This window comes from Mus caroli, unplaced genomic scaffold (genome assembly GCF_978045245.1).
Source record: "Mus caroli unplaced genomic scaffold, Mus_caroli_1 scaffold_18, whole genome shotgun sequence".
Lineage (NCBI taxonomy): Eukaryota > Metazoa > Chordata > Mammalia > Rodentia > Muridae > Mus > Mus caroli.
In genome coordinates this window covers 22,348,917-22,361,057 of record NW_028227273.1, presented here as the reverse complement: position 1 = coordinate 22,361,057, position 12,141 = coordinate 22,348,917, and the positions used below count along the sequence as shown (strand labels likewise).

The window sequence follows — 12,141 nt, the reverse complement described above, 5'->3', positions numbered from 1 at the left end:
GTAGAAAAGAAGCTAGGTTTGTTCAATGAAATCAGTGAGGGCTTCTTTTTTTAAAGCATGATTTCTCTTTCTGTGGTTTTTTTTTTTTCTCATTCATTTACATTGCATATTTAATTCATTCACAAGTCCTTCCCCTCATGGTCTTCTGAGAGAGAGATTCATTCAAAACCACCTGGCTTGCCATTCAAAAGACACTACTGCAGAGTTAGAAGTAAATGCTTGCACATACAGCCCTAATGCAGTGAATTTTGGAAGAAATGGGGAAGTAAATGAAACAGAAACCTCACTCCAGGCGCCTCCAGCAAGGAGAGCCTGCCAGAGCTCTCATCCAGAGCAGCTGCTACACACATGCAAGCTAAGACTCCCAGGGCAAGCAGGGGGGGGGGGGGCAGGAAAGGCAACTATCTTGATTCTCCCCCAAAGCAAAGTAACCTTAACAATTTTCATCCCATTCTCTACAACTCTCCTGTCCCTTGTTCCTTAGTTCCTCTGGGACTTCCCTGGGACATCTGAGAACATCGAGAGTCTGAGTGTGTAAACAGTCTGGAGGTGGGAGTCCAGTGTGGCAGAATGAATAATTAAGGAAAAGAGAACCTCTGGGCTAGCCAGCACTGGAGAGGAGGGACAGGGACAAGCAGTTGGCTGAGACTCAGTATAAAGGGGAATTCTATATTGTCTGGGAAATTCCACCACATTCTCCAAATAGGTGGTCGTCTAGAAGAGAAACAAGTCAAGAAAAAAAGAGCAATAGTTTGAGGTCCCATAACTTGGAACTCGGGCGTTATAGGGACGTTTCAGCCAGTCTCAGAGCTCAGGAAGGAGGATCATTCAATTACGATCCAGTTGGATCGTGTGTAAGTCAGTGGAAGGCATTCTGCCAACACTGGGAAACTTTTCTCCCAACTTGGTTGCTAGAGAGAGAGAGAGAGAGAGAGAGAGAGAGAGAGAGAGAAGGTTCTATTGGGAAGTTACTATGTTTAAGCACATAAAAAGAAACCACGGGTCTAAGTTCAAGTACAATGAAAAGGGGGCTAGAAGAATAAGAGTTAGTTAGCAGTGGCTACATGTTGGTATAACTAAAAATGCAAATCCCAACACACTCTTGTGGGAGCTGCTCACCCGTCCCGAAGATCTGGAAGAGAAGGCGGGGCTGGGAGGCTCGGATCGCACTGGATAGCCTTCCCTCCCTGCCCACTTCCGATGCCTTCTTCTCAGGCATCAGGCGGATCCTCAGCCGCCCTTCGCCGTGGAGAATCCACCAGCTGAACAGCTCGCTGAGATTGAACTGGAGTATCCCCACAGCCGCTGCCTCCTCTGGGGGACCAATGCAGCCTTCAAGAATCGTCTCCTCTCCCAGCTCCAGCACCAGCTGTTTGGCACGCCTGAGCTTGCGCACCGAGCCTCCCTTCAGCACCCTGGACAGCGTCGGACCCGACTCGGGACTAGGAGAACTGGCTCCCTCTGCCCAGGAGATTCCAGGCAGTGGCCCCAGCAGCCTGAGCAGAGGCTCACAATCCAGGGCCAGTGATCCCCGCGCCTCCAGCCCGCCAGCCTCGGGCTCCGATGGGGACCGTGGCTGCGGCAGCAGCAGGTCTCGGGCATAGACGCGGAAGAGCGAGGGCACAACGAAGTCCACTGCCAGACTCTTCCTCTGCAGGCGCGAATAACTGAGCGGCTCCCGGGGCTGCAGAGGCGGCCCTGAGGCTGGGGAACCCGCGCGCTGATCGGTTGCAGCTCCGGAGTACGAGGCTGCTGCCAAAAGCAGTGGAGGCAGCAGCCACAGGAACCCAACAGCTCCCATCCCGCTGGAGGGCGAGTTTACACTAGTCTCCCTTCCCTTCCTGGTCCAGCCTCGCCCTTCACTCTCCCCCAAACAGGAAAGGGCTCCAAATAGTCCCTTGGTCCTGAATGGCTCCTTCCACTAGATCTCAGCGACTGTGTGTACACTATAGAGCACCCTTGCTTTTCCCAAGCTACAAGGAGGCGAGAAGGGTTCTCAGCAAAACGGAAGACAAAGTCAGGGGGGAGTTCGGAGACAGTGAGACACCCTGGGCTCAACAGCTGGATCCTGCGCCTTTCGCCGTGCTGCGCCCCATTTGTAGAGGCCTTTGCTCAGGGACCAGGGAGGTGGCAATTAGGTACCGTTCAAGGAGCCCTCGGCGACCAGAGATCTCCTCTTAGCTTCCAATCTTCTGCAACTTTCCAGGCTGTGAACCGTGGCTCCGAGTCGGTCACTGTCTTGCCCACGTCCTCCGCTCCTGTCACCTCCTCTGCGCTCCTTCCCAGGTCTAGGCAGGGACCACCGGAGGGGGCTGCTTTCTAGCGCCCCCTCAAGTGACCTCCGCTGCAGGAAGTCTTCGGATCGATCACCCTGCCTGCTGAACTTCTGGGCGTGAACGCGAGCTCTGCGTTGCGGAGAGGAGGCTCCCGCTGCCTCCACGCGCGCAAGTTTGCAGCGTCCTTGCTGTCACCGACGTATTGGTTCCTCGGAGTTCACTCCCAAGCACCCGGGCGGCCCTGGCCGCTGCCTCCTAGTGAAAACATTCCGGGCAGAGGAGCCCGCAATGTAGCCAGCCCCCTCCTCACCTACCAGCAGCGCCCGCGGTTTTGTTGACTGGCCAGGGAGCGAAAGGAAAACGTCTTTCTGCCCCCCGGGAACCGCTGGACAGAAGCAGCGGGAGGTGCCAGTTGCCACCGCTGCTGCCGCCCCCAGAGGCGCTGGATCGCATCTGCCTGGGCGCCCGCCACTTGCAGCTGGCAGTGCCGCGAGCGCGCGCCGAAAGGGGGCGGGGCATCCGCGGGGGGCGGGGCGCCAGAGCGAACTCAGCGCAGCCGCCCAGCCCACGCAGACGGCCCCGCCCCCTTCCAAGCCCGCCGGCCAATGCCGCTGCGAGATCTGCTCCTATGCAAATCTGCAGAGGCCTCGGTATTCATTGAGAAAAGCACCAAGCCCGCCCCCCTCCCGCTGCTGGTGCCTGTTCCTTCCTCCAGATTGCCTGCCCTATTTCTCCGCTGTGCGAACAAGAGAGTATTTTGGATAAATGGGAAAACTGGAAGCGATCGTTGCAACCAAACACTCTGTCTAATTATACATTTAACAGATTAAATGTGTCCGACTTCAGTGGAGCAGGTTCCGGAATAAAACTGGAGGCAAAGAAAAACCAGGAGGCAGGGGTAGCGCGGCCCTGCAAGATTCAAGCGCCTTGGAGCCTTGAAAGGGAACCTTCTCTGACACTCCTGTTATTTGAAAGCATTCCTGAGAGCCTGAGTTGTTCTTCGGCCTTAGCCGCATCAAATGCTGTCAGCCCTGTCAGCCACTTGGTTTTCTCATAATGGTGTCTGCACAGGTTTCCAGACAGAAGCTGGGGATGAAACTCAGAACCTTCTGTAAGACAGGCGAACGCTCTACCGCTGAGCAACCACCCCACCACGACACTATTTGTTTATTCACTTTTTTTATTTTGGCCTTTTTTGAAATACGACCTCGTTTTTGTAGCCCAGGCTGGGCTTGAACTCACTACACTGCCTAGACTGACCAGGAACTCTTGGAAACCCTGCTCCGGCTTTTCAAGTGCTGGGATTTGGGATTACAAGCATAAACCACCACACATGAGACGGGTATTTTTAATTCCAGTTCTGGATCATTTGCTCATGTGAGACTTCCAAGGCCACCCTCCAGTCCTCTTGATTGCTGCTTTGCCCTAGCGATCCATGAATAGCAGGCCAGAGGCTATGGATGTGACTCTGTGGAAGAGCTTGTGTGAGGCGGTGGCTCACACACTCAAGGCCTTTTATTTATTCACTTACTTAAAATGCTAGGTTCTACCTCCAGTCTCCTTACCTTTCAGATAATGGCTGTGTGTCACCAGAAGCCCAGATAAAGGTAATTTTTAGTTCACACAAATTTCTCAGTCCCTTCTCTCCAAGGCTGACTGTCTCACTCATGCTAGCTCTCCCAGTGTCCCAGTACATTGTCCAGTGGACTCTCCCTCACCCAGCTCTAAGAGGCTCAGTATCTTGCTCACTGTCCCACATGCGAGGACAGCCAAGTGGAGACCCTGCTCCTTTAAGGCCAGGGTCTTTCCCATAACTGTGCTGTCATGATGAGCAGTGAAACCCTAAAGACAAAACCAGCCAAACAACACTCCTTCCGGCCGTATATGTGAAATAATTCCATATATGTGTAGCCAACTTAATTGTTTAAGGGATGAGGTTTGACACAAAGAAAATTTTAAAAAAAATATGCTCCTATCTTGGGGAAGGAAGAAGACCATGGAGTTAATTATTTTCATAGTAGGTTTGAGTTCTCATCAAATTTTCTGCTGTGCAAACCCTCAGGAAAAAAATCTTTCTATCTGAAACGTGAAAAGGATCAAAACACTAGCCCCTTCACACCCCTGTTCCATTTCTTTCCTGTCTGTATAACTCTTGTTCAAAGGCGAATTGACTCTTAAATCTGTCAAGGACTGTGAATAGGCCTCTGAAACCAGTGGCCACTAGGGGGCAGCAGAGACTAGAAACTCAACCGGATTAGCCCTCAAGGTTCTGAACTCCCTGACAAGGGGCCCTTAACTTGCTTTTGTATCTCATGGGGGGGGGGGGGGTCTCAATTAACTCTCATGCCTTATTAACTCTCTCACCTCTCCCAAGGAGAAACATGTGCCTTCCCCTGTAGGTTAAATTATGCTAACTCAAAAATGTCCATGTCCCCTATTTGCTTGGTAATTTTTTCCACTATTGATAATTTATCAGACACCAAGCATCTGCGACTACAAATGTGTATGTGTGTGCATGTGTGTCTCACATCACACAAGTAGCCTTTTGGGAGGACATAGCAATTACTAATATTTCCATGGCAGGAGGAACAGTTAAGTCTCAGAGAGGCAAAATAAATTGCCCAAGATCAAACAGCAAATAAATAACAATGTTAGAATTCAAACTAGTGATTCTTTTTCTCAAAACAAAAATCATACATCCCATTGAGACAAATTAGGCCTTCTCGTCGGGACGACTATAATTTTGACATTGTGATCCTATGTCATCACCATGGAGAGGTGAGGTTACAGGGAAGTGGAATTTAGAAGAAACAGGGGAAATAGAGACAGAATATGTGAGCACTGAAAGCTAACATGCCTTGTGTACACAGTGTGAGCCCAGTATGCTTCAAAATAATCCTCAGTTAGTATTGAGGATAATGGGGTAGGGAGTATGGCTTGGTGGTGTAGACCTTGCTTAGCACGCATAAGACCGGAGGTTCAATTCTTAACGCTGAAAAGATATTCTCGGTAATACTGTACTGTGGGGGATGGGGTTATAGGTCTCTATTTACAGAGGGCAAATAAAAGCTGAATTAGAGGCACTCCTCATTGAATCTATTCTGGTGTCAAGATTTATCACCTGAGTTGACCTAGATGTCTGAGTCCAGGATCTTCATTAACAATAGAAGGCAAATGGGGAGGGATGCACTGATGGACAGATGTGTGGGCAGAGGGAGGGATGCACTGACGGACAGATGTGTGGGCAGAGGAAACGAAGAAGCTGAAAGGGCAAGGACGAGTGACACAGGAGGGTGAGGATGGCAGAGAGGACAGGTACAGATACTAGAAGATCTGAAGAGACGATAAAAATGTTGGGTTGCTGGGGTCACCTTGCACACAACTCTGGTGGTTAAGTAAAGAAGAGCCTTTTCATGGAATTCCCAATTTTTCTATACAAAGAAATGGACAACTTGGTCGGGGTAGGCTTTGAGTTCTCTATAAGGAAGGCAATTAACAGCAGCATTTTAGATCCAGGTGGTATAATTTCAATAACCAAATCTCATGAGTGTAAAATCTGACTGGGACCTATAGACCTTGGGCATCCATTTAGTCAATGAACATCTCCTGAGTACCTAGTGTATACAGGATGCTGCCTGTATTGTGCATTGTCACTTTGAAGAAGATACATTGAGTCCCTCACATTCCCATGGGAAGAGAATACAATAAGGCTGTGCGATGAAGGATGGTGTGGTGTGTGGGTTGGGATAGTGCAATAGATCTAGCTAACTGGTTAGAGAAGAGATCTCTGACAGGATGTCCTCATTTGTTGGGTGGGATAATCTCCCAGAGATTGTAAAGGAGAAAGGTCTCAGGAAGTCAAGTGTGTGAGACAAGAACGTGCTGGCACATCCAAAAGGCAGAACGAGACCAGTAGGGTTAGAAAACAGTAAACGAAAGACATGGCCTGGAAGGGTGAGCCACACGTGGTCCACTTCCTTGAGGGCTTCAGAGAACACAGTAATGAAGAAAGCTGACTTCTGACTTCTGTTGGAGGACACTGAGAGGTTGAATTGCTGAGTAATTAAATAAAGATATGAGTTGGAAGGAGACTTGGGAAGAAAAGGGAGGCCGAGGTGGGGGATCAGATAAGTTGGAGTTATGTGGGTAAATATGGTCAAACTTCATTATAGGCATATATGAAATTGTCAAAGAATAAACCTTTAAAATAAGGAATTGGTTGGTGGTGGGATTGCAAGCTTGTACAACCACTCTGGAAATCAGTCTGGCGGTTCCTCAGAAAATTGGACATAGTACTACCAGAGGATCCAGCAATACCCCTCCTGGGCATATATCCAGAAGATGTCCCAACCGGTAAGAAGGACACATGCTCCACTATGTTCATAGCAGCCTTATTTATAATAGCCAGAAGCTGGAAAGAACCCAGATGCCCCTCAACAGAGGAATGGATACAGAAATTATGGTACATTTACACAATGGAATACTACTCAGCTATTAAAAAGAATGAATTTATGAAATTCCTAGCCAAATGGATGGACCTGGAGGGCATCATCTTGAGTGAGGTAACACAATCACAAAGGAACTCACACAATATGTATTCACTGATAAGTGGATATTAGCCCAAAACTTAGGATACCCAAGATATAAGATACAATTTGCTAAACGCATGAAACTCAAGAAGAATGAAGACCAAAGTGTGGACACTATGCCCCTTCTTAGAATTGGGAACAAAACACCCATGGAAGGAGGTACAGAGACAAAGTTTGGAGCTGTGATGAAAGGATGGACCATCTAGAGACTGCCATATCCAGGGATCCATCCCATAATCAGCTTCCAAACGCTGACACCATTGCATACACTAGCAAGATTTTGCTGAAAGGACCCAGATATAGCTGTCTTTTGTGAGACTATGCCGGGGCCTAGCAAACACAGAAGTGGATGCTCACAGTCAGCTATTGGATGTATCACAGGGCTCCCAATGGAGAAACTAGAGAAAGTACCCAAGGAGCTAAAGGGATCTGCAACCCTATAGTTGGAACAACATGATGTACTAACCAGAACCCCGGAGCTCTTGTCTCTAGCTGCATATGTATCGAAAGATGGTCTAGTCGGCCATCACTGGAAAGAGAGGCCCATTGGACTTGCAAACTTTATATGCCCCAATATAGGGGAATGCCAGGGCCAAAAAAATGGGAATGGGTGGTTAGGGAAGTGGGGGGGGGGTACGGGGGACTTTTGGGATAGCATTGGAAATGTAATTGAGGAAAATATGTAATAAAAAATATTAAAAATTAAAAAAAATAAATGGTCTAATAAAGATGACTTGTTGCTAAGTGAACACTAAAAAAATAAATAAATAAATAAGGAATTGGGACCCTGAGGACATCTCCAAATAAAGCAAGCAAATTGTGTTCAGAAAAGCTGGAGTAACAGCTCTCCTCTTTAGAGATTGTAGGACCTTGAGAAGCCTTGATTTAGCTGTGCTCCTAGTAAATTAGGAAAGGAGATGGCATGGTCTTTAATATGCCAGTCAAGAAGTCCATGAGGATGTCTTCAAATGACCCAACAGTCTCATCATATACCAAGGAAAAGGGTTGGCAGATACTAGGAGACTCAGTTTCCAAAGGAAGGAGAAATAAGATCTCAATGTAATACTGAATGAAAGGGGGAGGGCAAAGATTTATCTAAAAGTATGTCTTAGCCCATAGACAATCCTCAACCCTACTTCTGTAGCTTGCTAAGCTATCATCTAATATTCATTATGGTCAATGATAAGAAACATCATTGAGTATCAGTGCAATCAATACTTACTAAGCACCTCCTCTGTGCCCGTCTTGGCCTGATGTGTAGAGGAACAGTACTTTGGCAAATAGAAGTTCAGAATCTAGGGCTGAGATGGCTCAGTAAGGTGCTTGCCAGGTAGGCACAATGACCTGACTCTCGGAGCCCAGAAGTCAGGTAACATGTTACGCCCCTGAACCCCAGCCCCAAGAAAGTGTCCACAGAAAGAAGCCAGTCTACCAAATTTGTGAGCTCCAGCTTTAGTGAGAGATTGTATCACAGAACACTAAGTAGAAAGTAGTCAAGGGAGACACCTAGGTTGATTTCTGGCCCTCTACACACACATGCACAAATGAACATATACACGCCTAGGTTCCTACCAAACCAAAAACTTAAATTTGCATTACCAGAATATTAAGTTCAACCCATGCCTATGCCACAACTAAACAGAAATCATAAAAAATAGAAAACATGGGAGGAAAATATTAAAAACTGCACCACCTGGGATGAAAATCACCTTTCATCAGAGATGACTTTAATCGGATTTGATCCTCCCCACAAACACCTAAATCTCAGTAGCTGAAAATGAAATACACTGGGACCGTGCGACTCATCAGTCACACAGGAATCCAGGCTGATGGGGCAGCCACTGCTATACAGCTATGGAGGGTCTTGTGCCAACAAGCAAATACTCCAACCCATAAATAACATATGTCTTTTACACACACACACAGACACACACACACACAGACACACAGACACAGACACACACAGACACACACACACACACAGACACACACACACAGACACACACACACACATCACACATCACACACACACACACACACGACCCTAACCTATATGAAGCAGCCAGGACTGTGAAGAGTCGGAAATAGCTAGCTAGCAAATACCCTTACTGACCCCCTTAGAAAGGTAAGACTTGAAAGTTGGATGAAGAAGACTAATATAGACTAAAAAGAGGTCCATAGGCCAGAGCCATCTGGAGAAGAAAAATGCCCTTAATTAATTCACTGTGAATCCACAGCCAATCTAAAGAGCCCAACCACCATTGCAGAGTGCTGCTTCTCAAATATGCTTGCCGCCTTGCCCACATCACTGTGGTCTCTACCACGGTAGCACATAAGAGGTGACACAGGCAAAGAGAAAGCCTTTTCCAAATACCAGAGGAATAGCACTCTCCTGGAAACTACAAACAACCCTACATCCACAGAAGAGAAGAGAAACGAGGAGATAAAAGCAAACAGCAGTCCCTGTACCTCTCACAATAATCCCTGTGTTCTCAGAAGCCCAACACATTAGGGAAGAAGGGCACAGGCTATTATTGTAACTCCCGAACGCCGGCTTTATCACTTCCTCCTATCCTGATGTGCTTTTGCCTTCTTAAAATGTCTGTTTTGGTTGAGGAAGATGAAAGAGAAACCTTTGGGGGTAATTTGGTTATCAACGTGACTTTCTTGAGAGTCTTTCAAAGAGCCCCCAAACCAATACACAGCATCCTTCTATTTACCTCTCTCTGATTTCCAAACAAGAAAGGTGAGGGCCCCCAGCCTAGGACTTTCAGTGTCAGCAAGAAGGCTCTGGAGCCCTGAAGCTTGCTGGTGACTCCATGATGGATCAGCAGACTGTAAGCAAGTCAATCGCCAAGCAATAGACTAAATCCAATGGACCTGCTCTAGCCGGTCCGAACAATCAAATAAAGTTCCTACTACCCAGTCTGATCTGATCCATCATTCTACATCCCTGCTGTGCCTGCCTGGCTTTCTTACCCAGACCCTGGATGATTGACATCCCTTGACTAATACCAGATTAGCTTTAGAAACCAATCTTGGTTCTACTTTGGAAAAATTGAAATTAGATGCTCGCTATCAACTGGCTATCTTACAAACCCCTTTCTCACTCTGAGTTCAACCTCTGATACAATGAGCAGATCCTATTTTGTGTTTCTGTGATCGTGATGTACTTCCTTGTGTCGGGTAGAGGGAGGAGTGCACAGACGTGTGTGCATGAGTCCGAGTAGGCAAATGCACACGTGTGGAGGCAGAGGCTGATGGTGACTGACCTCCTTAGTCATTCTACAATTTAGTTTTTGAGACAGGGTCTCTCATTGAGTCTGTAGCTGGGCTGCTAGCTCCAGAAATCTACCTGTCCCAACATCGCCAGTACATGTCTTTTATACGTAGCTTTTCTGTAGGTTCTGGGTACCTAAACATTGGTCTTCATGCTTGTGTGGCAAACACATCCTGGTTCTGGCTCCAAAATTCCTCAAAAGAAAAAGGGTAAGCCCTTTTTTTTATGAGACGATCACCCCAGGCGTAATTCTTCCTGAGATCTATTATGTATTGATGGTTTCCTTAATCAATCCTCTACTCTGAACACATGGACTTCTAGTCCTCACTCTTAGGAATACGCATGAAATGGTTCTCTCGTCTTCCTTTTCTTTTTCTGACTGTGTTCATAGCTGGTGGCAGGAATCCCTAATTACTGTGCCCCCATCATGGCTGGGTAGAGCAGGGGCTCACATCAGGATCCAACTCAGTCTAGAGTGAATAGTTGGAGTATCTCTTCCATCTTTGACTTGGGAGCCATAGACAGTGAGGGCTTACACTTGACTCATTTAAACAGCAGAGTGCCGGCCGGCATGCTCCCTGCCTTGAGAACTGATACGTCCCATCAGACCTGTGATCTCTGAATGAACACCTCGCTTTCTAAACAAACATGGGATAGGTTTTAAAGACCCTTGGCAAATCAAACCAAAGCAAGAGGACCCTTTTTCTGTCACTGGTCCTTCCTGGATCATTCTCAATGGATATGGTCTTGTCCATTCTCAGGGATGGTCTTGTCCATTCAATAATGACAGAGATTTAGTGTCCCCTCTTTCAGATCATGTGGATTTTCCTAGTGTTGGGGAAACCTATTCCATAGTAAATATCTTTACAGAGGCCACCCATCTGGATATAGCCTGATAGGATATCTGTGTATAAAGAATCACAGGACAAGCAATTAGGGAGAATTAGTTTGAATGCTACTGTAGTGTTTGTATTGCATAGCAATTTCTAAGCTATAAAGAAAATAAAGTTAAAGCAAGGTTGACACAAGGCATTCAGAATGGGTTATAATATCAGTTATAATATAGGAGATAGTCCTGAAAGCAAGAGAACAATAGAACAATAGGATACTATTTCAGGAATTTCAGCCTTACTCTTCCCAAGTTCCAAACCCTGTGTGACGTCTCCTAGTGGCTTAGCAATCCCAGGATGGCCCTGTCAACCAGTCCCTAACCCACAATGCAAAATCCCAAACCGTTCATTAATCCAGACTGTCTGGCCATAGAGACACTAGCAAATTTGGCAGCCTTGCTCATTGTTTTGAAAAGCAAATGTCCATTAGTTAACCAGTTTTTTTTTTTTGAAAACAGCCCACTGTCCTTTGTTTGCAACACTGTATCTTGCCTTCCCTGTGCTGACTAAGGCTAACCAGAATCACCAAAACCACAGGCAGAAATACAGTTTCTGAAGTTGGCCTTAAAGTGTCTTGGATCTGAAGAAGCCACCTAGTGCTCTGTTAAGATATACCAGAAGCTCTCGGGAAGGCCCATATGGTCCAGTGGCAAGAAGTCCTGCCATCAGTCAGCCACAACTTGTCAGGTTTGTAACTAAGCCCCCCTGCGAGCTGGATCTCACTGCTGTGCTCAAGCCTTCAGATGTCGGAGGCTCCAGAAGGGACCCTGAGCTAGAACTATCTAATCAGGTCAGTTGCTTGACTCGGGTGACTGAGAGATAACAAACAGGGGTTTATCGTTATGTTAGACAGCGTCACTTCTGACGGATTTGTTCCGCAGTAGCTGATCACACTCTCATTCCCTGTGTTCCCCTGCTTCCTTTATTCTGAGCCAGTCACTGCAGGCCAATCCACTGAGCTCCAAAATCCACCAAGCTAGTGTCCATCACGACAGGCTACAGTCAAAGAAAGGGTCCCCCTGGAGATAGAGCCACTGTCCATTAGTACTTCCTGAAGAAGCTCATGGGAAGAGAGAGCCCTGGGAAGAAGCCTTTTCAACGCTATA

At 47.1% G+C, this 12,141-nt stretch overlaps 1 protein-coding gene across 1 annotated transcript in view; it reads right to left on the bottom strand.

Moving 5' to 3' along the window:
• Positions 1-2,381, bottom strand: part of Alk (ALK receptor tyrosine kinase) — a 735,816-nt gene extending 733,435 nt beyond the window's left edge. The window contains exon 1 of the mRNA XM_021185679.3: positions 1,120-2,381. Coding sequence (XP_021041338.1) covers positions 1,120-1,801 — 682 coding nt within the window. The 5' untranslated portion in view covers positions 1,802-2,381. The remainder of the gene's footprint in view (positions 1-1,119) is intronic.
• Positions 2,382-12,141: the final 9,760 nt, after the last annotated feature.